The 27,654-nt window shown below is 39.4% G+C and overlaps 1 protein-coding gene across 1 annotated transcript in view; it reads left to right on the top strand.

The window, feature by feature from the left end:
- TAOK1 (TAO kinase 1) overlaps window positions 1-27,654 on the top strand; it is a 156,704-nt gene that overhangs the window by 85,898 nt on the left and 43,152 nt on the right. Inside the window, exons 8-12 of the mRNA XM_053570912.1 lie at window positions 2,651-2,742; window positions 13,063-13,156; window positions 15,651-15,732; window positions 18,928-19,095; window positions 21,770-21,973. Of these exons, the coding sequence (XP_053426887.1) occupies window positions 2,651-2,742; window positions 13,063-13,156; window positions 15,651-15,732; window positions 18,928-19,095; window positions 21,770-21,973 (640 nt within the window). The remainder of the gene's footprint in view (window positions 1-2,650; window positions 2,743-13,062; window positions 13,157-15,650; window positions 15,733-18,927; window positions 19,096-21,769; window positions 21,974-27,654) is intronic.

Here is a 27,654-nt window from a genome sequence, read left to right as displayed (position 1 = left end):
TGAGCTAAGACTGACAGCATGGCTTTCTAGCCTGAGCAACAGAGTGAGACTCGGTCTCCAAAAAAACTAGTACTTTAACTTTGCTTAACTTAATTTCCCAAACTTACTTAAACATCTTGAATACTGGTGAAACACTGATATTGACAACTGGAGGTTTATTTTTACTTTATTACGTATTTGTATATGCTATATTTGGAACACAAGAACTGATTACATGTCCACATCTTTTTATATATACATACATGTGTGCATGAGCACACACACTAGGAGTGCCTGCTCCTTAATGAAGCAGGAAGCAACTGTTCATTCTGTTTGTTTGTTTTTGTTTGGGGCTTTTGGGGGAGTTTTTTTGGTTTTTCATTTTCTTGAGACACTCTAGAATGCTGTGGCATCAGCTTAGCTCACCACAACCTCAGACTCTTGGGTTCAAGTGATCCTCCTGCCTTAGCCTCCCAAGTAGCTGGGACTTTAGGCACCTACTACAATGGCTAGCTAATTTTTTTCATTTTTTTATAATTTTTTATTTTATTTTTTTTAAGAGACAGAGTCTTATTTTATTGCCCTCGGTAGAGTGCTATGGCGTCACAGCTCACAGCAACCTCCAACTCCTGGGCTTAGGCAATTCTCTTGCCTCAACCTCCCAAGTAGCTGGGAATACAGGCACCCGCCACAATGCCCGGCTGTTTTTTTGTTGCAGTTTGGCCAGGGCCGGGCTCGAACCCGCCACCTTCAGTATATGGGGCCAGTGTCCTACCTGAACCACATGCGCTGCCCTAGCTAATTTATTTTTAGTAGAGACAAGGTCTCACTCTTGCTCAGGCTGATCTGGAGCTCCTGAGGTCAAACATTCCTCCCACCTCAGTTTCTCAGAGTGCTAGGATTATAGGTGTGAGCCACCTCTCCAGGATAGAAGCAGTTATTTTCTGTGTCTGTCTGTTCTTAACACCCAACACAAATGAAGTGCAAGGGAAAGTATCATTAAGAACTTTAGACTCGGGTGGCGCCTGTGGCTCAGTGGGTAAGGCGCCGGCCCCATATACCGAGGGTGGCGGGTTCAAACCCAGCCCCGGCCAAACTGCAACCAAAAAATAGCCGGGCGTTGCGGCGGGCGCCTGTAGTCCCAGCTACTCGGGAGGCTGAGGCAAGAGAATCGCTTAAGCCCAGGAGTTGGAGGTTGCTGTGAGCTGTGTGAGCCCACGGCACTCTACCGAGGGCCATAAAGTGAGACTCTGTCTCTACAAAAAAAAAAAAAAAAAGAACTTTAGACTCTAGCCTCAGTGCCTATAGCTCAAGCCGCTAAGGCGCCAGCCACATACACCAGAGCTGGTGAGTTCGAATCCAGCCCGGGCCTGCCAAACAACAATGACAACTGCAGCCAAAAAATAGCCAGGTGTTGGGGAGGAATCACTTAAGCCCAGGCCCAGGGGTTGGATGTGGCTGTCAGCTGTGATGCCACAGCACTCTACCCAGGGCGACAGCTTGAGGCTGTGTCTAAAAAAAAAAATTTAGACTCTAGCTTGAAGTTGTGAATCGGTATTTCATTTTATAACAAAGATAGCCATAAAATTGGTAATTGTGTGCTTGAGTTGTAAGTTGCTTTTATCATGGAACACCTTTTGTTTTCTTTGGAAGACAGGGTCTTTACTTTGTTGCCCTCACTACATATGTTATGTGGCATCATAACTCACAGCATCCTCAAACTCTTAGGCTCAAGTGATCCTCCTGTGTGAGTCTCCCAAGTAGCTAGGACTACAGGCACCTGCCGCAACACCCAGCTACTTTTTAGAGACATGGTCTTGATATTGTTCAGACTGGTCTTGAATTCCTGAGCTCCAGCAGTTACATGCCTTGGCCTGCCAGAATGCTAGGTTTATAATTGTGAGCCACTGTGCCTGGCCTGAAACACTTTTTGGGGAGGGGAGGGGGGGAATTACAGGCCCCCCACCACAACGCCTGGCTATTTTTTATTTTTTTATTTTTGGTTGTAACTGTCATTATTGTCCGGCGTGCCCGGGCTGGATTTGAACCTGCCAGCTCCGGTGTATGTGGCTGGAGCCTTAGTAGCTTGAGCTACAGGCGCTAAGCCTTTTTTTTTTTTTTTTCACACAGACACTATGGTTATTAGGTCTTGGTTATAATAGCAGGTATTTTCTTGAATAAATAAAGTGAGGTGAGCTTGTCACATCAAGAAAAACAACTTCCATATTTGTATAGTTGTGAGAGGAAAAAAAAGAAAAACAACTAAAAGTATTTATTGCCAATATTAAAATTCAGTCTTACAAGTAAAAATTAGACTTTTGAAATGAAATCCTGAGGCCACAATATTTGAGAACCACAGGCCTAAAGGACATGTAATAGTATAAACTGCAAACTTGAATAGGTGTGGAATACAATCCTGCATTGGAGGCTTTCTGCTTTTGGGATGCTATTACATGGTTATGACACATGGTGAGAATGGATGTAAAACTATATATGTACTGCTAAATATTTACCTATCACCTGTAATGCACTTATTTGCCATTATAAAAATTATTACATCCAGAGATAATGGCTGAAATTCAACCAGTATTATCCATGTAGGGGTCATTACATTCTGAAAGAATAGTATACTATTTTAAACTTTAATTTAAATGATCATTTTATGTTTTAGGATGGCTCCAGAAGTAATTTTAGCCATGGATGAAGGACAGTATGATGGCAAAGTGGATGTATGGTCTCTTGGAATAACATGTATTGAACTAGGTAAGCATTTTTCTTCATTACTATGTGTTAAGTTTTGTTCAGAATTTTACCTCAATTTCTATATCAAATTTATCTTATATGTCAATTTTTACCTTACATGTCAATTCTACTAAGGGGAGCGATAAACCTGTTAAAGTTTTCACTTTGGTTATCTGGTGATTTATATATATATAGTAGATGAGGTGTATTATATTTGCTTTGTTACATTAGGTCTCACGTAATTTTCCACTGTGGTTTTAATTACATTTAAGATATCTGTGTCTAACATTACTAAGTATTTGTTAAATACCTTGAATATGTCCATGATTATCAGATTTACTATATATAGAGCACCTCTAAAGCATTCATGAATTATTTACCCCTGCCTAAGATAATTATGAAAATTAGGTATTAGACTGCATACCATACCATAACCTTTTTTTTTTTTTTTTCTGGTGACACAGAGTCTTAACTCTGTTGCCCAGGCTAGAGTGCCATAGTATCAGCCTAGCTTACATCAACCTTAGACTCCTGGGTTTAAGTGATCCTCCTGCTTCAGCCCCCCCACCTCGGTAGGATTATAGGCACTTACAATGCCTGGCTAAATTTTCTATTAGAAACAGGGTCTCATTCTTGCTCAGGCTGGTCTCAAACTCCTTAGCCTTTCAGAACACTAGGTTTACTGGCATGAGCCAGTGGGCCAAGCCTTGACTTTTTTTTTTTAAATAAAGACAGGAAAACGGTCTTTATTCAAGGAGGGGCTATAGGACAGGTATTGGATCACTGCAGTGACAGTCTTGGAGTGAGGGGAAAAGATTGGAATCTACTCTCCATAGCTATTTAGAGTAGAGTGCTGTGGCATCGTAGCTCACAGCAAACCTCAAACTCTTGGGTTCAAGTGATCCTTTTGTTTCAGCTTCCCAAATAGCTGGGACTATAGGCCTGTGCTGCCATGCCCCACTGGTTTTTCTGTTTTTAGTAAAGATAGGGTTTTACTCTTGCCCAGGCTGGTCTTGAATTCCTGAGCTCAAGCTGTCTACACGCATGGGCCACTGTGCCCAGCCGTAGATAGCTGTTTGATTCTATGCTCGCATTTTGTTCTGTTGCTCCTAAAAGGAACTATGCTAAAAGCAGTGGAATGTTAACTTATTAACATTCTCACTGTGATCCAGGTGGACTGTCACTATAATTGAAGATGATGATAACCTTCTTGCTCTGATTCCCTAAGCTTCCACCTAACAGCCTAATTGTCTTTCTTTTTTTCATCTTACAAGAATGTCCCTTCAAACTTTATTTAAGAGTGAGAAATATTGGGAGTATTTAATCGAATCATTCTAAAGAGACTGAAAATTCATTGGCTATTTTGATTAATCATTATCCATCTGGGTTTGTCAATAGTTTTCTACTAGAAATAGGGAAATTGAGGTAAAATAAAGGTAAAAACTTGTTTATTGTTAGGCTCGGCGCCTATAGCACAGTGGTTATGGTGCCAGCCATGCACAGCAAGGCTGGCGGTTCAAACCTGGCCTGGGCCAGCTAAAAACTTGTTTATTGTTATAAAGTAGATAAATGCTATAATTTCTGTTATAACCAGACTTATTCTATCTTGCAGTCTAATTTTTCCTCCCACATCATGTAATTTTAAATATTTCTACTTTTGTTGAAATTCCTACATTAACCATTCTCTTCAAGTTCTACATCATTCTGTTGGTTTTAACATAGTTTGACAGCATCTGCATAGATTTAGAGGTTATCATAATGTTGTTCTCTGATTATCTCTCGGTCTTAAAGTTTGCACAATATTTCTTCCATTTAAAAGTACCTTTAAGTGTCCTAAACTCTAATCTTTAATCTTTTATCCATGATTTTTCTATCTGTAGATCCTAATTAATTTCTTAAGAAGTCTGGATATAGGGCGGCGCCTGTGGCTCAGTGAGTAGGGCTCTGGCCCCATATACCAAAGGTGGCGGGTTCAAAGCCGGCCCTGGCCAAACTGCAACAACAACAACAACAAAAATATAGCTGGGCATTGTGGCAGGTGCCTGTAGTCCCAGCTGCTCAGGAGACTAAGGCAAGAGAATCGTGTAAGCCCCTGGAGTTGGAGGTTGCTGTGAGTTGGGTGATGCCACGGCACTCTACCCGAGGGTGGTACAGTGAGACTCTGTCTCTACAAAAAAAAAAGACGAAGTCTGGATATAATTGTAGAGAAGATGGTTAACATACTATTTGGTATAGTATATAATACTATAGTATAATATATACTATACTATGTAGTATATATGTATATAGTATATGCATAGAAGGTATACTTTATACATACTTATGCTTTTACATACTTAGGCTAGCTAATGCCTACACATGTCCCTTGGTTATAGGGAAATTGCGTTAATGGTCCTGTTAGGTTTCATTGATACATTTTAAGATTTATTTGATTAGAAAATGTGTGTTGGCTAATTATATTGCTTAGAACAAAATCTGTCTGAATTATGTGATTTCCATGAAATAGCCTCTTATTTTCTGGACTATCTAGTTTATTTTTATTCTGGTTCATAAAATAGAGAAATAGAGTGCTTTCACAATGGGAGGGTTTTTGTTTTGTTTTGTTTTTTGTAGAGACAGAGTCTCACTTTATGGCCCTCGGTAGAGTGCCATGGCCTCACACAGCTCACAGCAACCTCCAACTCCTGGGCTTAAATGATTCTCTTGCCTCAGCCTCCCAAGCAGCTGGGACTACAGGCGGCCGCCACAACGCCCGGCTATTTTTTGGTTGCAGTTTGGCCGGGGCCGGGTTTGAACCCGCCACCCTCCGTATATGGGGCCGGCACCTTACCTAATGAGCCACAGGCGCCGCCCGGTTTTATTTTTGTTTAACCCCCTTTTTTTGAGACAAGGTCTTGCTCTGTTGCCCAGGCTGGAGCTCAGTGGCCCAATCATGGCTCACTGTGGCTTTGAACTCCTGGGCTTAAAATAGTTCTCCTGAGTACATGTATCCCACTACGCCTGGCAGGCTAATCTTTTAAATTTTTGTAGAGAAAGGGTCTCACTATGTTGCCCAAGCTGGTCTCAAACTTCTGGCCTCAAGTGATCCTTTCTCAGGCTTCTAAAGTTTTGGGATTATAGGTGTGAGCCACTGTGCCCACCAGGAGATTTTATAGTTAGTTCAAAGAAACTTTGGGACATGTGATTGTCTTTAGATGATTTTACATGGGTGATACATTTTAAAGAATTTCTTGGAGCTAATAACTTTAAAAAAATCTACTTAAAAATATTTTAAATTAAATGAATTGCTAAGTCAGGAACTATGTTTTAACTCTGATATGGTGCCAGGAGAAGATTTTAGCAATATCTTTTTATAATAAAATTGATCTGTGTGGCTTTTCAGCGTTTGAAATGTGGCTACTGCAACTGAGGAACTGAATTTTTTTTTTTTTTTGTAGAGACAGTCTTACTTTATCGCCCTCAGTAGAGTGCCGTGGCGTCACACAGCTCATAGCAACTTCTAACTTCTGAGCTTAGGCGATTCTCTTGCCTTAGCCTCCCGAGTAACTGGGACTACAGGTGCCCGCCACAACACCCGGCTATTTTTGTTTTGTTGCAGTTTGGCTGGGGCCGGGTTCGAACCTGCCACCCTCTATATGAGGCCAGCGCCCTACCCACTGAGCCACAGGTGCCGCCTAATTTCCTTTTTTAAAATGACTTTTCATTTAAATAGTCACATGTCACTAGCTGCTGTCCAGTAGCATGATTTTCAATGCAAATTAGATTCAGTCTTAGAATGTATGTCTATCATAATATGCTTTTCTGCTTTGGAATAGTTAAGGAAAATGAAGTAAAGCATACTGTTTTCTTGTAGGTAAGAGAAGAAACAATTCAATTATAATATTCTTGGTTTTGATATATATGCTGCTGTATAAATATGACTTTCATACTTCGGTTTCACCAGGTTGAAATTATTTGATATGTTTTATGATCAAGAATCTTAAAGTTCAGAGTTTTTCATGGGTGGATTTTATGTTTGTTTACAGCTAATTTAACAACAAAAAAAATCCTTAGTTTGTAGTTTTCTAAGCTATAGGCATTATTGTACAGTTATCTTTATAAAAATATAATTTATCTTTTTTTTTTTTTTTGTAGAGACAGAGTCTCACTTTACCACCCTCAGTAGAGTGCCATGACTTCACAGGGCTCACAGCAACCTCAAACTCTTGGGCTTAAGCAATTCTCTTACCTCAGCCTCCCAAGTAGCTGGGACTACAGGCGCCCGCCACAACACCCGGCTATTTTGGTTTTTTTGCAGTTCAGCCGGGCCGGGTTTGAACCCGCCACCCTCAGTATATGGGGCCGGCGCCTTACCGACTGAGCCACAGGCGCCACCCCTAATTTACCTTTTTTTAAATTATATGAATATATGTTCAAGGTATAATATTAGAGAAATATACAAAAATAGTGAAAATAAAATAAATTACCTGTAATTCTACTCTCTAAATGGAACTGTTTCAGGTAAATTTTTTTTTTTTTTTTTTTTTTTGAGATAGGAGTCTCACTGTGTCACCCTCATGGTAGAGTGCTATGGCATCACAGCTCACAGCAACTTCAAACTCTTGGGCTAAAGCAGTTCTCTTGCACCTCCCAAGTAGTTAGGACAAGAAGCACCTGCCACAACGCCCAGCTATTTTTTTGTTGCAGTTGTCGTCGTTTAGCTGGCCCTGGCCAGCCTCAGTGTGTATGGCTGACACCATAACCACTGCGCGGGTGCTGAGCCAATTTTTTTTCAAATTTTTAACAAAATTTTTCATGATGCTATTTGAATCGACTCTTCTTAATTCAGGACCAATCTAACTCTATATACTTTTTTCTTTCTATTTTATCATTGCTAATGTTGCCATTTATTAGAGTAATTTTGAGCACCTTTATATACCTCGTAGAGTTTTCACGAGGTTTAATTGATAATATGTATAAACTGCTTAGAAAATAAGTTTGGCACATAGTACTTACTGATTAATGTTAGTTATCATTTTAATCCCATTTGTGTATGATGTAGTCTCAGGTACTGTAGAATTTGTCTTTCTTTCTTTCTTTTTTTTGAGACAGAGCTTCAAGCTGTCACCCTGGGTAGAGTGCCATGGCATCACGGCTCACAGCAACCTCCAACTCCTGGGCTCAAGCGATTCTCCTGTGTCAGCCTCCCAAGTAGCTGGGACTACAGGCGCCCGCCACAAGGCCCGGCTTTTTTTTTTTTTTTTTTTTTTTTTTTGGTTGCAGCCATCATTGTTGTTTGGTGGCCTGGGCTGGATTCAAACCCGCCAGCTCAGGTGTATGTGGCTGGTGCCTTAGCTGCTTGAGCCATAGGCGCTGAGCCAAGTTTGTTTTATTAATACATCCTAAAGTTAGAGATGATATAAGTAAACCTAACTTACAGAGGATATTTATTCTTCAAATAAAAATAATACCCCATTGTAAGGGGAAAAAGAAACAAAAACCTTTGTTCATAGGCAGGCATGGTGCCTCATGCCTAAAATCCCAGAACTTGGGGAAACTAATGTGGGAAGATCACTTAAGGCCAGGAATTGACTGGCGATATACCTTGTCTCCCTTTTGGACATGGATGGCTCCCTTATTTTTTGGTCACTTTCTTGTTTTCTGGTACACTGAGATGTCTTCAGCTTATCTTGTACTTTACCTACCCCAGACACTGGATCAACCACTTTTCCAAAGAGCCATAGCAACAAGTATGCTTAGTGCTACTGGGATGTCACTGCTCCCAGACCTTCTCAGTGAACAGAGTTAGGATATATATACATTTACGTAATTATACACAGATGTACGTGTATATTTATTGAAAACAGTTGTGCACTGCAATATCTCAAACTCCAATCCAACACCATACTATTTATTCTAGCTTTCTTCCTTTCCATATTTGTAAAACGCATCTCTGATAATGAGAAACCCTGTTCTTATCCTGGCTAAATTTTCTTACTTGGGCTTGGAGCCTATAGCTCAGCAGCTAGAGTGCCAACCACATAGACTGGAGCTGGAAGGTTCGAATCCAGCCCGGGCCAGCCAAACAACAATGACAACTACAACCAAAAATAGCTGGGCACTGTGGCAGGTGCCTGTAGTCCCAGCTACTTGGGAGGCTAAGGCAAGAGAATCACTTTAGCCTAAGAGTTTGAGGTTGCTGTGAGCTGTGACACTAGGGCACTCTACCGAGGGTGACACAGTGAGACTCTGTCTCAGGAAAAAAATAAAAATTTTTTTTTCTTTTTTTTTTTTTTTCTTACTTGATAAATTCCTCCTACAGCCAGGTGCAGCAGGTCATGCCTATAATCCTAGCATTCTGGGAGGCCGAAGTGGGAGAATCCCTTGAGCTCAGGAGTTCTGACCACTAGCCTGAACCTGAGCTGAGCAAGACTGGGAGACCCTGTCTCTACTAAAAGTAGAAACAATTAGCCAGGCATTGTGTTGGGCACCAGTAGTCCCAGCTACTGGGGAAGCTGAGGCAGGAGGATTACTTGAATGCCAGAGTTTGAGGTTTCAGTGAGCTATGATGATGCCAGGGCACTCTAGCTTGGGCACCAGAGTGAGATTGTCTCAAAACAAAACAAAACATTTCTCCTGTATGTAACCAATCTCCTGTCTTTTTGACCACACTCTCCACTGACACATACTCTTCTTTATCTCCTCAAATTCTGAATCCCCATTCCATTTTACCCAATGGTGTAAACACGCTCTTCACCCTTTAGTGTTTTGTTTTTTTTTGTAGAGACAGAGTCTCACTTTATGGCCCTCGGTAGAGTGCCGTGCCTCACACAGCTCACAGCAACCTCCAACTCCTGGGCTCAAGCAGTTCTCTTGCCTCAGCCTCCCGAGTAGCTGGGACTACAGGCACCCGCCACAACGCCCGGCTATTTTCTGGTTGCAGTTTGGCCGGGGCCGGGTTTGAACCCGCCACCCTCCGTATATGGGGCCGGCGCCCTACCAACTGAGCCACAAGCGCCGCCCACCCTTTAATGTTTTTTTTTTTTTTTTTTTGAGACAAAGTCTCAAGCTGTTACTCTGGGTAGAGTGCTGTGGCGTCACAGCTCACAGCAACCTCCAACTCCTGGGCTTAAGGAATTCTCTTGCCTTACCTTCCCAAGTAGCTGGGGCTACAGGTGCCCACCACAATGCTCAGCTATTTTTTTTGTTGTAGTTTGGCAGGGTTCAGATTCTAACCCGCCACCCTTGTTATATAGGGGCTGGCGGCCTACAGGCGCCACCCACTGTTTAGTATTTTTAATGTCATACCATCAGTATATTAAACTAGAACATGCCTTTCGACATGAGATAATTTTTGAACATCAAAATAAATAATAAGAACTCCTAAAACTAGGAGGCCGAGTTGAGAGGATTGCTTGAGGCCAGAGTTCAAGACTAGCTCAAGCAAGAGTAAGACTCCATCTCTACAAAAAATAGAAAAATTAACCAGGCATGGTAGTGTACACCTATAGTCCCTGCTACTAAGGAGATTGAAGCTGAATAATCACTTATGCCCAGGAGTTTGAGGTTGCATTGAGGTATGATAATGCCACTGCCACTGCTCTGCCTTGGTGACAGAATGAGACTCTATATAGATAGATAGACATAGATAAAATTTTGTTGAATATGTATAATGCCACTGCATTGTATCCCAGGTGACACAGTAGGACTCTGTCTAAATAAATAAAAATTTGTTGACTATAAATCTATGAATCCATGTAATAAATAGATAAAAGAATAAAATGAAACTTCTATGAGAAATTGGATATTTATATAGATTCAAAGTACCTTCTCTGGCCAGGCTCAGTGACTCATGCCTTAATCCTAGTACTCTGTGAAGTGGGTAGATTGTATGAGCTTAGGAGTTTGAGACCAGCCTGAGCAAAGTGAGACCCTGTCTCTTCTAAAAATAGAAAAACTAGCTAGGTGTTGTGGCAGCACCTGTAGTCCCAGCTACTTGGGAGGCTGAGGCATAAGGATCACTTGAGCTCAAGAGTTGGAGGTTGCTGTGAGCTATGATGCCATGACACTCAGAGTAAGACTCTGTCACCAAAAAAATTAAAAATACATTCATACATACATACATAAAACCAAAGAACCTTCTCATAAAATATTTATTAATTACAAAGGAGAAGAGATAAACTTTATCATCAAGAATCCTGGTAGACATGGGCCTTAATTAGGTGGTCATAGTGATTGTCAGTAACAGGACCACTCAAAATCATGTACCACCTTATGGGGTATAGTGAGCAAAATATACTGTTACTTCTGTGATATTCCTGCCAAAAGTGTACAGTCCAAATGTAGTAACAGAAAATATCAGAAAGGCTTGGCACCAGCCACATACACTGGAGCTGGCTGGTTCGAATCCAGCCTAGGCCTGCCAAACAACAGTGACAACTATAACCAAAAATAGGCGGGCACCTGTAGTCCCAGCTACTTGGAGCCTAAGGCAAGAGAATCTCATAAGCCCAAGAGTTGGAGGTTGATGTGAGCTGAGACACCACGGCACTCTACCCAGGACGACATAGTGAGACTCTATCTCAAAAAGGAAAAAAGAAAAGAAAATATCAGAGAAACCCAAAGTGAAGGGTATTCAGGCGTCCTGCATATCTCAGTACCTGCAGGGGATTGGTTCCAGGACCCCGGTAGATGCCAGTATCTTACAGATAGATGCTCACATCCCTTGTATAAAATGGCATAGCATTTGCATATAACCTATGTATATCCTCTCAAATAGTTTTAAGTCATCTCTAGGTTACTTGTAATACTTAATACAATATGAATGCTAAATAAATAGTTATACTGTATTGTTTTCAAATTTGTATTTTTTTTTTAATTAAACATTTTTCGATCCTCAGTTGAAGTATTTCAGTTGGTTGAAACATTTTTCGATCCTCAGTTGAAGTATTTCATTTGGTTGTTTCAATTTATGGATGTAGAGCCTACAGACATTGAACTATACTTTAAAATTTTCAAGGTCGGGCAGCACCTGTGGCTCAGTGAGTAGGGCGCCGGCCCCATATGCCGAGGGTGGCGAGTTCAAACCCAGCCCCGGCCAAACTGCAACAAAAAAATAGCCGGGTGCTGTGGCGGGCGCCTGTAGTCCCAGCTACTCGGGAGGCTGAGGCAAGAGAATCGCTTAAGCCCAGGAGCTGGAGGTTGCTGTGAGCTGTGTGATGCCACAGCACTCTACCAAGGGCCATAAAGTGAGACTCTGTCTCTACAAAAAAAAAAAAAAAAAAAATTTCAAGATCATGGTTTTAGACTTCATCTTAAGAAACTAGGAAAGGAACAAATTGAACCCACAATATGCAGAAGAAGCAAGAATCAATTGAATAGAAAACAGAAAAACAGAATCAGTAAAACCAAACACCAGTACTTTGAGAAGATCAATAAGATTGATAAGCCTGTAGCAAGATTGATCAGGAAAACAAATAGAGATGTCAAATGTCACTATAATCACTACAGATCTCACAGATATTATAAGGGTAATGGTGACATGAACAATTTTATGTCCTTCAATTTGACACCTGGGATAAAATAGACAAATTTCTGGAAGGATGCAAATGATGAATGCTCACTTTTGCTATTTAGGGTATTATTGGAACATTTAACAAAACTTTTGAATGGAGGTTGAGGATTACATAGCATGTTATCAGTATTGTTATAAATGGCTCAATTTAATGGATGTTAGGGTTCTTTAGGAAAATGTTCTTGTTTATAAGAAGCATATGCTTGGGTAGCGCCTGTGGCTCAGTGAGTAGGGCGCCGACCCCATATACTGAGGGTGGCGGGTTCAAACCCGGCCCCGGCCAAACTGCAACAACAACAAAAAAATAGCCAGGCGCTGTGGCGGGCGCCTGTAGTCCCAGCTACTGGGGAGGCTGAGGCAAGAGAATCACCTAAGCCCAGGAGCTGGAGGTTGCTGTGAGCTGTGATGCCACGACACTCTACCAAGGGCGATAAAATGAGACTCTGTCTCTACAAAAAAAAAAAAAGCATGTGCTCAAATATTTAGGAATGGTAGGGCATCAGATTAGCAATTTATTCTCAATTGACTCACTTGCACATGTCATTTGAATTCTACTTGCTTTTGGGGAGATAACTTTAAGACTGTTTTAAAAAGTATTTTTAAAAAATTTGATGGGCCGTGCCTGTGGCTGAAAGGAGTAGGGTGCCGGACCCCATATACTGGAGGTGGTGGGTTCAAAGCCAGCCCTGGCCAAAAACTGCAAAAAAGAAAAAAAAAAATTTGAACACTCCTTGAGTACCCCTTTATATAGGCATATATTTTAAAAGGAAATTTCCTTTCTTTTACAGCGGAAAGGAAGCCTCCTTTATTTAATATGAATGCAATGAGTGCCTTATATCACATAGCCCAAAATGAATCCCCTACACTACAGTCTAATGAATGGTGAGTACTATTAAGAGATATATTGCTTAGCATTGTATAAAAGAAAAGCTTTTTCATAATCTGTTTTCAAAATGAATTTCAGTTAGGTAAAATGCATGACTTACAGAGATACTAAAATAGGTTTATTTTCCCTTATAAAATACTTATCCTTTATCCTGTCTCCATTTCATAGAATCTATATAAAACTCAGTTCAGGAAAGAAAGGTTTCACGTGCATGGAGAAAGTATTCGTTTTTTACAGAAATTTATATTTTACTTTTCTTTAATATTTAAGAATATGTATTATCCTAATTATATAACAAATAGCACTTTAAGCATTGATTATTTTATAGTAAGACTATAAGATTGTACTAGTGTATAGTGAATTTGATTGGGAAATGGTTTATAATTTCTATGGTATAAAATATAGAAAAAATGATTTGACTTTATTGAAATTACCAGCTTTTTAAAACTTTGAGATCGTTCTAATTATATCATTTATTATTCATATTTCTTTCTTTTTTTTATTGAGACAGAGTCTCACTTTGTCATCCTTAGTAGAGAGCCACGGTGGCATAGCTCACAGCAACCTCAAACTCCTGGGTGCAAGCAATTCTCTTGCCTGAGCGTCCCTAATAGCTGGGACTATAGGTCTATAGGTACCCACCACGATACCCAGCTTTTTTTTTTTTTTAACCAGGCCCTGGGCAAGGGTTCGAACCCACCAGCCCTGGAGTATGTGGCCGGCACTCCAACTAGGGAGCTATAGGTGCCCAGCTGTTACTCAGATTTCTCTGATGTTCCTTCTAGTACTTTATTTGATGAAATTAAGTTCATTTTTGTAAAGATGTTTATGAAGAACAGATTGACAATTTTAGAAAAGTAGGATTTTTATTACTGGTAGAAAATTTCTTGGGTGGACCTAGCATTTGAAAAATTCTAGGGGAGGCCAGTTGTGGTGTCTCACGCTTGTAATCTTAGCACTCTGGGGCCCTATGCCGGTGTATTGCTTGAGCCCCGGAGTTTGAGACCTGCCTGAGCAAGAATGAGACCTCCATCTCTACTAAAAATAGAACAACTAGCCAGTTGTTGTGGTGGGCACTTGTAGTCTAAGCACTTGGGAAGCAGAGGCAAGAGAATTAATTGCCTGAACTCAGGAGTTTGAGATTGCTATGAGCTATGATGCCATGGCACTCTACCCAGAGTGACATAGTGAGATTCTGTCTCAAAAAAGAAAAGAAAAAAGAAAATTCTAGGGGAATATCCACTATATTTAATAAATACTTACACATGCATGTTTAAATTATGTGTGTTCAATTTAAAAAGATTATACAATTAAGACACGTTCGTAAGTTTTTGTTATTTATGTAGAGATATATAGAAAGAATTTTTTGGCATAGAGTTTAGTATTATGGTATGTTTTAGTTTAGTTTTTTTGTTTGTTTGTTTTTTTGTGTTTTGCTGCTCTAACAGAATACCTGAGACTGGTTAATTTATAAAGAAAAGAAATTTATTTCTCAGAATTCTGAAAACTGGGAAGTCAAAGATCAAGGCACCAGCAGGTTAGGGCCTCATCTCTCTGCTTCCAAGTGGTTCTTTGAATTGCATCCTTTGGAGGGGAAGAGCAATGTGTCCCCACATGGCAGAGGAACAAGAGAGAGTGAACTCACTCCCAGTAGCCCCTCATAACTTAATTTCCCACTAGGCCCCACCTTCCAATATTGTATTGGGGATTAAGTTTCAGCATGAGTTTTGGAGAAGACAAAAACATTTAAACTGTAGCATGATATATATAAATATAATAGTAAATATATTTAGCACAGACTGTCTTAAACACTGTGTTTGAGACTTTGGGGATTTATAAAAGACTTTTTGCCTACAAGGAACTTAAAATCTTATTTGAATATCAAAAACAAACATCTATGGAGTATTTACTGCCTTACTCACTGAACTCTTGTCAATAAAAATATATAACATGTTACAGACTTCTAATACTTAAAATAATCTTAACTTGTTTTCTAGGTTTAATGGAAGTCTTATATATTTTCTCTGGGGCACCACATATTCAGGTATTAAGATGCTCTCTCCAAAACAGAATAATGTTCTGAAACATGCCTAGAAAGTGATCCATGTAAGGACAAAATAAGAAAGAGAGGTGGTTTATAAAAAAGGAAAGGAAAAAAATGGAAAAGAATGTTATCTTGGATTTAAATGCTACATAGATAAATAAGATAGATAGGTTTTTCCCCTGTTGCCTCAATGTAGAATGAGTTGTGATATTTAAATTTTTGGGAGGAGAATTTTTAAATATCCTGTGCAAGTTTATTTATCTTTGGAAAACAATCATTGATTGCTTTAGATAGCCTTTCATACAGTCTTATGAAAGTATAGTCTGTTCTTTTTTTAATCATCCCTTTTCCATTCCCCTTCCACTAATATGCACAGTGCCTTGATTTGTGAATGTGCTTTTAAAGGAAATAGCAATATGTTCACTTGATACTTTCCTTTACAATAGGTCTGATTATTTTCGCAACTTTGTAGATTCTTGCCTCCAGAAAATCCCTCAAGATCGTCCTACATCAGAGGAACTTTTAAAGGTCAGTTCTTTTATCCTGTAAATCTGTTTTTATTACTAGGACATGATTTTAAAGAATGTGTTTTATTTTTTGATTCTGAATCAGGATTAAGTATACTCTACTAGTTTTTACTAAAATGCATAACTTTTTATATTATCATCTCTAGAATTTTTCTTAGATACTAAGTTTTAAAATTTGATTATTAGAAAATGATTAGCTGGAGTGGTGCCTGTGGCTCAAGGAGTAGGGCGCTGGCCCCATATACCAGAGGTGGAGGGTTCAAACCCGGCCCTGGCCAAAAACTGCAAAGAAAAAAAAAAAAAGAAAATGATTAGCTGCTTTTACTGTATCTAAACAGAATATATGGTTTAAATATTCAAAATATTATTTATATATGTAGGAATATATTTATGAGTTATAATTTTAATTTATGTGGAACAGTGTCTTATTCCAAAGTTGATAAAATGGATTAATTTTGGATTTAAAAATTGTTTTGTTTTTTTGAGACAGTCTCACTATGTTGCCCTCGATAGAGTACCATGGCGTCACAGCTCACAGCAACCTTAAACTCTTGGGCTTAAGTGATCCTCTTGCCTCAGACTCCAGTGTAGCTGGGACTACAGGCACCTGCCACATACCCAGCTATTTTTTAGAGGTAAGAGTCTCACTCTTGCTCAGGCTGGTCTCGAACTCATGAGCTCAGACAATCCAGAGTGCTAGGGTTATAGGCATGAGCCATCATACCTGGGCTTGAAACACTGTATATTTTTATAACTTAGCAATGAAAATATTTTAAGATCATATAAGTTCTATTCAATTTTCAACAGGCTTGGTTGCCTGATTTAAATAACATGATTGGTATTTAGTTTCTGGTCACAAAAAATTATTTTTTCATTTGTGAGTTGACTATCTTAGTAATAATCATATTGTTGAATTTAATATATTTCTTAAAAATATCTAGATTAGACAGTAATAAGTAGGATTTGACTCACTCTGGGATCCCAAAGAAACTTTTCAATCTTTCACTACAAGATTTAAGTGGACTATATTTATGCTAGTGTTTTAGAATTTTAAGGAAGTTCAATTTATTTTCATTGACACATACTAGTTAAATTGAAGCTGCAGAGAAATTAAAAGGATCATATATATATATATATATACACACACACACATACACACAGTACTTCAGTATTATTTGTAGCCACAGTATGTATAAGAGTAATGTAAAGTTTCAGTAATGCTTAGGAAATTTCAGGCAATAAGTTTACTCATTATTTCAGAAATGAAAGGCTGAGTAAATAGGTACTCACAGTAGCAAGAAAACCTTTAATACAGTGAGGAGTTATGTTAGCAAAAGATAAGCAAGATCTATATGTAAAAAAATTGTGAAATTTAGAAATATAAAATGTTACATTTTTGGATAAGAAGACTTGATTTTGTAAATAGTAATAGTCACCAAGCTATGGAAGAAGGAATATGTGACTGGCTTCTTACACTTGCCTTATATGGGAAAAAGAAACCCTTCCAACTCATATAGTAATAACTTAGCCCACTAGGTCAGAATGTTTGATTAGATCCCAAGCTAGTCTGCATACAGTATTTGTTTGCTTGGTTCATAGTGTGTATTGCCCCACATAGCCCATGTGAAATGATAGGAAGTATCTATCAAGAGCTTCATAGTCAAGCATGGTGGCTCACACCTGTAATCCTAGCACTTTTAGGAGGCTGAGATAGGAAGATCACTGAAGGTCAGGAATTTGAGACCAGCATGGGCAACATGTACAAAAGTAGGGCAAATTTAGCCAGGTGTGGTGGCACATGGACCTGTTGTACCACCTACTTGTTAGGCTGAGCCCTGGAGTTTGAGTATGATCATGTCACCACCCTCATGCTTGGGCAGCAAAAGGAGACCCTCTCTCTTCTGGAAAAAAAAAAAAGCTTTTTGTCTTTTGGCCTAATTCTATTTCTATTGCAATCCATCATAAAGAAAAAAAAAGGTTTTGTGTTTATGAAACTATTTACCTAAGAATTAAAAACTAGAATATTTGTCAAAAAATAAGTGTAATGGTTAATTTTGGCACAAAAACACTTGATGAAATATTCTGCAGGCTTTGTAAGTTTGAAATAACAATTCTTCTGACAGAAAGTAAAACAAGATACTATGTAGATAGTTATGACTCCTTGCCTTGAGGAGAAATAAATGTAAGCTAACAGAGAAGGTAAAAGTTTCCAAGAATTCAAGGGTATCTCATGGAACTCAAGGGAGGGCAGAAGATGTCTTTCTGGAATTTATATGCTAATTATGTATTTATAAAACAAATTCTGTACATGCAGAATTTTTAAAAGAAATAAAATAACCGTACTTCTAATAGTGGCATTGTTTTTTCTACTTTTCTGTATTTGATGAGGTTAAACTTTATTAAATGCTAGCAATAAAAATCAGTAATGATATAATGGCTTTTAATTCACTGTTAGTGTTTTATGTAGAATATTGTTTCTATAGCATATCTACATTGATGTTACATAATTTACTATTCTTAAATACATTCTTATTTAAATCTAATATAATTCAGAACTGAACACGCCTTTTATATGAAATCATCAGTTCTTAGAATACATAAACTATATTGACAGCTCTGACTAGACTTAATTCTTAACTCTGGTTAGACCCTTCAATTGTTTCAACTCCATTTTCAGTTGGGTAACAAAAGTATTATGTTCAAGTCTTTTCATAGTTGTATATGCACAGAGTGTATGTATATAAATTACAATTTTGTAAATATGAGAAGTCAAGCCAGGTGCATTGCTCATTAACACTCTGGGAGGCTGAAGTGCATGGATTTCCTAAGCTCAGGAGTTCAAGACCAGCCTAAGCTAGAGTGAGACCCTGTCTCTAAAAAAACTAGCCAGGCCTTGCGGAGGGTGCCTGTAGTCCCAGCTACTAGGGAAGCTGAGGCAAGAGGATCTCTTGAGCTCAAGAGTTTGTAGTTGCTATGAGCTATGATGGCAGGGCACTCTACGGCGGGCGACAAAGTAAGACTCCGTCTCAACAAAAAAAGTAAATAAATATAAAAAGTCATTCTTTGAATAGCTACAGATAGATTGTATTATCTATCATAGGACGATAACTCTAAGGTCTGAGAAGGGGTGGTACATTTATTTGCACTAACTAAAAAATAAAGTTTTACTTTGACTTTTACATTCTCTCCTATCCAGCACATATTTGTTCTTCGAGAGCGCCCTGAAACAGTGTTAATAGATCTCATTCAGAGGACAAAGGATGCAGTAAGAGAGCTGGACAATCTACAGTATCGAAAGATGAAGAAACTCCTTTTCCAGGAGGCACATAATGGACCAGCAGTAGAAGCACAGGAAGAAGAAGAGGTAATACCTAAGAATGACTCAAATATCGTGTTGTCTTTATTAGTTTCTTTCCTTATGCAACTTGCCCTGCAAAGGGTTTATCTTCTATATCCATGGTGTCCCCAGGTTGTATTTTTTTTTGTTAACACTGGTTCTGTAAGATTCCAGTTAGGAAAAAAGGTCTTTGATCATGTTAAATTGCATGCTCTAAAACAGTGGTCCCCAACCTTTTTGTCACTAGGGACCAGTTTCATAGAAGATAATTTTTCCAAGGATCATGGGTTGGAGGATATAGGAGGATGGTTTTGGATGATTCAAGCACGTTACATCTCCACCTCAGATCATCAGGCATTAGATTCTCATAAGGAGCATGGGACCTAGATTCCTTGCTTGCAGCTTAAGTAAGGTTCACACTCCTGTGAGAATCTAATGCCACCACTTATCTGACAGGAGGCAGAGATCAGGCTGTGATGCCAGCGATGGGTAGCAGCTATATGATGCTTTGCCCCCCGCTCACCTGCTGTGTGGGCAGGTTCCTAACAAGCCACAGACAAGTACCTCTTTGCAGCCAGAGGTTTGGGAACTGCATTTCTAACCCCAAACTCTTTTTTTGTTTGTTTAAAGCCCAAAGTCTTTATGAAGGACACTGGATAGCAAAGGTTCTGAGAAGTCTTATTAAAGGAATCTCAATGGGTGTGGTGGCTTACGCCTATAATCCCAGCACTTGGGAGGCTGAGGCAGATGGATTGCCTGAGCTCACAGGTTTGAGACCAGCTTTAGCCAGAGCGAGACCTTGTCTCTAAAAATAGCCAGGTGTTGTGGCGGGTGCCTATAGTCTGAACTACTTGGGAGGCGGAGGCAAGAGAATCGCTTGAGCCCAGAAGTTGGAGGTTGCTGTGAGCTATGACACCACTGCCCTCTACCAAGGGTGACAAAGTGAGACTCTGTCTCAAAAAAAAAAAAGAAAGAAAGAAATCTCTTCAACTCTATGTAATCTAGTCCCTCTCAGATTTCTTGGCCTCTGAGCCCTTTTATGATGGGTGTCCAGTTCCATGGGATATGCTTTTGGAAGTTCTTGAAATTACTGACTCAAAAAGCTGACTGTATTCACAAGTTATTAGAAAGTCACTAGGCAGAAACTTGACTTCATCCCATCTGTTCTTTTTTTTTTTTTTTTTTTTTTTGTAGAGACAGAGTCTCACTATATTGCTCTTGGTAGAGTGCCAGAGTGTCATAGCTCACAGCAACCTCCAGCTCCTGGGCTTAGGTGATTCTCTTGCCTCAGTCTCCCCAGTAGCTGGGACTACAGGTGCCCGCCACAATGCCCGGCTGTTTTTTGTTGCAGTTTGGCCAGGGCCGGGTCTGAACCCACCACCCTTGGTATATGGGGTCGGCACCTACTCACTGAGCCACAGGTGCCACCCTATCCCATTTGTTCTAAAAACACTCATATTACAGGTAAGGAAAGAAGGCTTAGTTAACTAATTCATAGCAGGTTCAGCCACATGGGTTCAAATTCATATCTCTTTCAGTCTTAAGAGCAAGTTATTTCTGTGTTGCCATTTAGAGAAATACTCATTTGCAATAGAAGTATTGTAGAACGTCCTCACAATGAAATATACATATAAAGTGTATTATGTGCAAAGGTATCTTTTTTTTCAATAGTTTATCTTGACCTTGTCAGAATTTCAAATCTTTCATTCTTTTCTATTGCTTTCTAGTTGTCTACTTTGCATTCTAAAACCATGAGCAATGGTTTTATTTTCTTTTTGATAGCTCTAAATAATTAGTGAACTGTAAAATACAAGTCTTTTTTGTTTTTAATGATGTTACTAGAACTAAAACATTAGAATTGTGAAATGTGTGAAGTACTTTAATGAAGTTATGAAATTAATAAAATTCTATGGAGTTAAATCTTTAACAACATCTCTCAGGGTAGGGATATATAAGAGTCCCTGTATACATACACATGGGTCTATATTTATTAAATTTTACATATTTTATAGTATTCCGGTATGGCAAAACTACTGTAACGTTGGTATCCATATACTGTGCCTGCCTGGTTACATCAGGAAAACATACTTGTGATTCTGATTGGATGTATATATATTATATATAATTCTTAGTTTATAAAATAATAGGTAGGAATTAATATTAAATTATTTGGTGGTAGAAAGATAATCTAGAGACTATTTTCAGGAAGAAAGAAGAATCTATAAAAGGCTTCTATAGTGAATAACAACTAAAAGGAGTTTTTACAGTATTTTTTTAGAATGAAGGGTTTGAATTAACTGAGAATTACTGAAATGAGCAGCATACTGAAATGAGCAGCATGCATATGTGTGTGTATTGTTTTCATTTGCTGCTCATGGGATGTGTTGTAGAAATGGTTTTCAAAAATGTCAAGCAGTTTAGAGAAGTCAATATATTTTGGAAAACACCCCAAATTAATCAGCTGCCTTTTTTTGGAGAATTGGTTGAGAGTTTTTTGTTACTTACTTGTTAGTCATTTGGGTTTTTTTTTTTTCTATAAACAAGTAGTTGATAAACTTCCTGGTCTTGGCATAAAAAAGGGAATTTTTCATAATAGATTTTTAACTTTCTGATGACTTTAAACCAGGTAATTGGCCAGATGTTTGTCACTAAGAGTTCAAAAGAAATATAGATATTTGAACCTAATGCTCTTTTCCCTTAGGAACAAGATCATGGTGTTGGCCGGACAGGAACAGTGAATAGTGTTGGAAGTAATCAGTCTATTCCCAGTATGTCCATCAGTGCCAGCAGCCAAAGCAGTAGTGTTAACAGTCTTCCAGATGCCTCAGATGACAAGAGTGAGCTAGACATGATGGAAGGAGACCACACAGTGATGTCTAACAGTTCTGTCATCCATTTAAAACCTGTGAGTATTTGGATTTCAATGAAAAAATTTCAACTTGATAAATCATTTTCTTCATCTGATTAGAGAAAGAGAGTTCGTTTTTTGTTGTTATTTTTTTTTAAGTTTCAGAAGTTTGGAACTTTTTTCTTGTCTTTTTCTTTTTCTTTCTTTTTTTTTTTTTTAATAGGGGACAGGGTCTTGCTCTGGCACCTAGGCTTGAAGTACAATGAGCATGATCATAGCTCACTGTGACCTCCAGCTCCTAGGCCTAAGTGATCCTCCTGCATCAGCCCCCAAGTAGGTAGGACTCCAGGTATATGCCACTATGCCCAGCTAATTTTTTTTATAGAGACAGGGTCTTGCTATGTTGCCCAGGTTAATCTCAAATACCTATCTTCAAGTGATCCTCCCATTTTGGCTCTCAAGTGCTAGTATTGTAGATGTGAGCCACCGTCCCCAGCCTGGAACTTTTTTTTATGGCAATAGTCTTGTCCATTCCAAATCTGTTATCTCTCTTTTAAAAAACTAAAGTTTTAAGAATACAGAAAGAATGTAGAACTTTTTTTCTTTTTTTCGATTACAAATAGGACTCTTTAGCCAGGCATGGTGGCTCATGCCTGTAATCCTAGCACTGGAGAGGCTCAGGTGGGTGGATTGCTTGAGCTCAGGAGATCAAGACCAACCTGAGCAAGAGCGAGACCTCATCTCTAAAACTGGCCAGGTATTATGGCAGACACCTGTAGTCCCAACTACTCAGGAGGCTGCGGCAAGAGAATCGCTTGAGCCTAAAAGTTTGAAGTTACTGTGAGCTATGATACCATAGCACTCTACTGAGGGTGATAAAGGGAGACTCTGTCTCAGAAAAAACCCAAATAGGACTCTTCATTTGTCATTATTAAAAGCCTGAATTTTAAACAGGTTCTTGGAGTGGTGGTTCATATCCATCAGCTCATTCAATGTTAGCACCTATCTCGCCCCCAGTAGCTTTTCCAGAACTACTACCTTCACCATGAAGCTGCATGAGTTTTCCCAATTCAAATTTGGGCTTCTTTAGCATTTTTACCTTTTTTTTTTGAGACAGAGTCTCATCTTTGTTGCCCTCATTAGAGTGCCATAGCATCACAGCTCACAACAACCTCAAACTCTTGGGCTTAAGTAATTCTCTTGCTGCAGCCTCCCAAGTAGCTGGGACTATAGGCACCCACCACAATGCCTGGCTATATTTTTTTGTTGCAGTTGTCTTTGTTGTTTAGCTGGTCTGGGCCAGATTCGAACCTGCCAGCCTGGATATATGTGGCCAGCGCCCTACCCACTGAGCTACAGGCACCACCCAGCAGTTTTACTTTCTAATGTAGACATGGAGAGGATAAATAGATTGGGAAAGCCTTTTCCAATACTGCCTGGAATCAATATTGACTACTTCTTTCAAGTCATTTGTCTGTCTTCTCTGGTCATTATTTCCATCATCATCTTCTGGATTTGGTGAACCTGTTGGTGCTGAGCATAAGCAGTCTTCTGTATCTGATTATTGCGTTTTTTAGTAAAACTAACACAGAGCAAACAGAGTAACCATCCGTTGTCTAGGTATCAACATGAGTTTCAACCGGGTGTAGTGTCTCACACCTGTAATCCTAGCACTTTGGGAGGCGAAGGCAGGTGGATTGATTGAGCTCAGGAGTTAGAGACCAGCCTGAGCAAAAGTGAGACCCCGTCTCTACAAAAAATAGAAAAACTGAGGCAAGAGGATCACTTGAGCCCAAGTGGGAAGTTGCTGTGAGCTATGATGCCATGGCACTGTACCCAGGGGGATACCTTGAGACTCTGTCTCAAAAAAAAAAAAAAGCTTCAATCATGGTCTGCCATTTTTTAACCATGGTATACATTTTTTTACAGGTAAGATTCATTCCATGGAAGTTAGGCAGTTTTTGCCTTGAACATCTTCAATAATCAGCTTGAATTTTTCTAGATGATGCAATTTCATTGTTCTATAGATCATCAAGACTCACTTCAAACACAAGACCCTTGAGGCCATCAGATGCCATTTTCGTACCTTGATTCCTGGTGACCAGTGTTTTCCCAGTATTTCTTACATTGAACATAGCAGGTGCCTTCACATCATACCAATCTTTCTTAGAAAATGGTTCAACCACTTACTTCTTGGCTCCCTTTTTGCCACCATTTGTAAGGCACTGGTTCTTGCCAGTTTCCACAGTGCTGTTCAGAGAGCCAAAAGGGAATGTCAAACTATTTTTAAATCGTAGAAGAAAAAAATTGGCTTGGCATCCGTAGCTCAGGGGTTAGGGTGCCGGCCACATACACCGAGGCAAGTGGGTTCAAACCTGGCCTGGGTTTGCTAAACAACAATGACAACCGCAACCACAACAACAACAAAAAAATAACCAGACGTTGAGGCCAAGGCAAGACAATTGCTTAAGCCCAGGAGTTTGAGGTTACTGTGTACTGTCATAGTGAGACTCTGTCTCAAAAAATGATAAATAAATAAAAATTTAAAAAAAAAGGAAGAAAGAAAATACATGATTGGTGCCTGTAGCTCAGTGAGTAGTGCGCTAAGCACATACACCGAGGTTGGCGGGTTCGAGCCCGGCCCAGGTCTGCAATCAAAAAAAAAAAAAAAAATAGCCAGGCATTGTGGCAGGCACCTGTAGTCCCAGCTCCTTGGGAGGCTGAGGCAAGAGAATCGCTTAAGCCCAAGAATTTGAGGTTGCTGTGAGCTGTGACGCCACAGTACTTTACTGAGGGCGACATAATGAGACTCTGTCTCAAAAAAAAAAAAAATACAAAACACTATATGACATATTGTTTGAAGTTACTTACATAATGAGTAAAATATTTTAAAATAAGTATGCACATGAAATTCATGATAATCATTACCTTTGGGGACATGAAAGAGTTGGGATGGGTGATAATCACAAGAGACTTTTGTGTTATCCATGTTGATAACCTTTTATTTTTTTTTGAGACAGAGTCCTACTTTATCGCCTTTGGTAGAGTGCTGTGGCATCACCATTCACAGCAACCTCAAACTCTTGGACTTAAGTAATTTTCTTGCCTCAGACTCCCGAGTACTAGAATTACAGGCGCTCACCGCAATGCCCAGCTGTTTTTAGAGATGAGGTCTCACTCTGGCTCCAGCTGGTCTCAAACCTGTGAGCTCAGGCAATCCACCCGCCTTAGCTTCTCAGAGTGCTAGGGTTACAGGCATAAGCGACCCCACCCGGCCTTCCATTTTGATATTTTAAAAATAAAACTGTAATTGCAGAAAATTATAAATGCTAGGTTTAGGAAATGTGGGTGTTGGCTACATTACATTTTGCACTTTTGAATACAAAATTTTTAATTTTTCTCAAAAATGTTGGAAAGCCAGGTAATTTCTTTTAGCAAATTAATAGAAATGCTTCCTTTTTAACTTCACAGCTCACAGTATTATATAAAAGTAGGTACAATGGCTAAAAGGTGGATAAACTGGGAAATACATCCAATAGGATATTACTTAGCTATAAAAAGGAAAGAAGTTCTAATATATGCTGCAATATGGATAAATCTCAAAAACATGCTAAGTCATGTAAGCTGGACACAAATCGGTAAATACTGTATAATTAAAGTTATATAAAATATATAAAACAGGTAAATTCATAGAGACCGTAGATTTAGATATTACTAATGGCTGGATTGGGTATAGAGTAAAATAGGAAGTTACTGCTAATGGATACAGAATTTCTGTTAACATCGAGAATATAATTAATCCCACTTAAAATAGTTAAATGGCAAATTTTTTGTTACATTTTACCCGTTCCCAAAAGTTTTTTTTTTTTTTTGTAGAGACAGAGTCATACTTTATCACCCTCGGTAGAGTGCCGTGGCATCACACAGCTCACAGCAACCTCCAACTCCTGGGCTTAAGCCCCTAAAAGTTATTAAGAATGATTTGGTTGGCAGCGCCCATAGCTCAGTGGGTAGGGCACTGGCCACATACACCCAGGTTGGCAGGTTCAAACCTGGCCTGGGCCAGGTAAACAACAATGACAACTGCTACAAAAAATAGCAAGGTGTTATGGCAGGAGACTGTAGTCCCAGCTACTTGAGAGGCTGAGGCAAGAGAATCTCTTAACCCCAGGAGTTTGAGATTGCTGTGAACTGTGACGCCTCAGCATTCTTCCCAGGGTGACAGCTTGACACTCTGTCTCAAAGAATGATTTGATTAAGTAGTAGTATACTTGAGGGCAAAACCATGTTTGATTTTTATATTCTTTTTTTTTTTTTAATAGAGACAGAGTCTCACTTTATAGCCCTCGGTAGAGTGCCGTGGCCTCACACAGCTCACAGCAACCTCCAACTCCTGGGCTTCAGCGATTCTCCTGCCTCAGCCTCCCGAGTAGCTGGGACTACAGGCGCCCGCCACAACGCCCGGCTATTTTTTGGTTGCAGTTAAGCCGGGGCCGGGTTTGAACCCACCACCCCCGGTATATGGGGCCGGCGCCTTACCGACTGAGCCACAGGCGCTGCCCGATTTTTATATTCTTATATAGTAGCATCAGTCACAAAAAAAGATACATTCCCATAATGTTTGTTGGTACTTCACTGATAATCAACTGAAGTATATACAAAGAAAGACAACAGATGTTAAATTTTTTGCTACTGTTTTTTTTGCTACTATTTCTTTTTCTTTCCTTTTTTTTTTTTTTTGAGACAGAGCCTTAAGCTGTTGCCCTGGGTAGGGTGCCATGGTGTCACAGCTCACAGCAACCTCCAATGCCTGGGCTTAAGCAATTCTCTTGCCTCAGCCTCCCGAGTAGCTGGGACTACAGGCACCTGCCATAACACCCGGCTATTTTTTGGTCGGAGTTGTCATTGTTGTTTGGCAGATCCGGGCTGGTTTCGAACCCTCCAGCTCTGGTGTGTGTAGCTGGGGCCTTAGCCACTTGAGCTACAGGCACTGAACCTGAGTCTGCCATCCTTACTCCCAGTAGAGTACTGTAGCATCATAGCTCACAGCAACCTCAAACTCTTGGGCTTCTTTAGCATTTTTACCTTCTTTTTTTTTGAGACAGAATCTCATCTTTGTTGCCCTCAGTAGAGTGCCATAGCATCATAGCTCACAACAACCTCAAACTCTTGGGCTCAAGAGATCCTCTTGCCTCAGCCTCCCAAGTAGATAAGACTATAGGCACCTGCCACAATGCCCAGCTATCTTTTAAAGATGGGGTCTTGCTCTTGCTCAGGCTAGTCTCGAACCCATGAGCTCAAGTGATCCATGCGACTTGGCCTCTCAGAATGCTAGGATTACAGGCATGTGCCACTGTGTCCAGCTGCCACTATTTTTTGATTGCTTATTTTGGACAAATAGCAGAATCATTATAAAGATAGTTCAAACATGTTTTGCTTCTAAAACCTAAGAATCTTTGAGTAATTTTTTATTACTATTTAAAATGTTGATTGCATGTTTCACCATCTTTGTTTTTAAGTTGTATTAAAGCTTTTCAGTTTTGTGCATATTAGATGGGATATGAATCTGGCCATGTGCATTTCCTTATCTTGAATCTGTGTGCTATTTCATATGCTATAGAAATAATTTCTCCCGATAACGTTAAAAGGTAAACGTCAGCATTCACAGTTTTTTTTTGTTTGTTTTTATTTAGAATTAGGTGTATTTCAGATGTACTGATCCAGTTGTCTTTAGATTT

Source organism: Nycticebus coucang, chromosome 18, assembly GCF_027406575.1.
Source record: "Nycticebus coucang isolate mNycCou1 chromosome 18, mNycCou1.pri, whole genome shotgun sequence".
NCBI classification, from domain to species: domain Eukaryota; kingdom Metazoa; phylum Chordata; class Mammalia; order Primates; family Lorisidae; genus Nycticebus; species Nycticebus coucang.
This window is presented reverse-complemented; position numbering and strand designations above follow the sequence as displayed.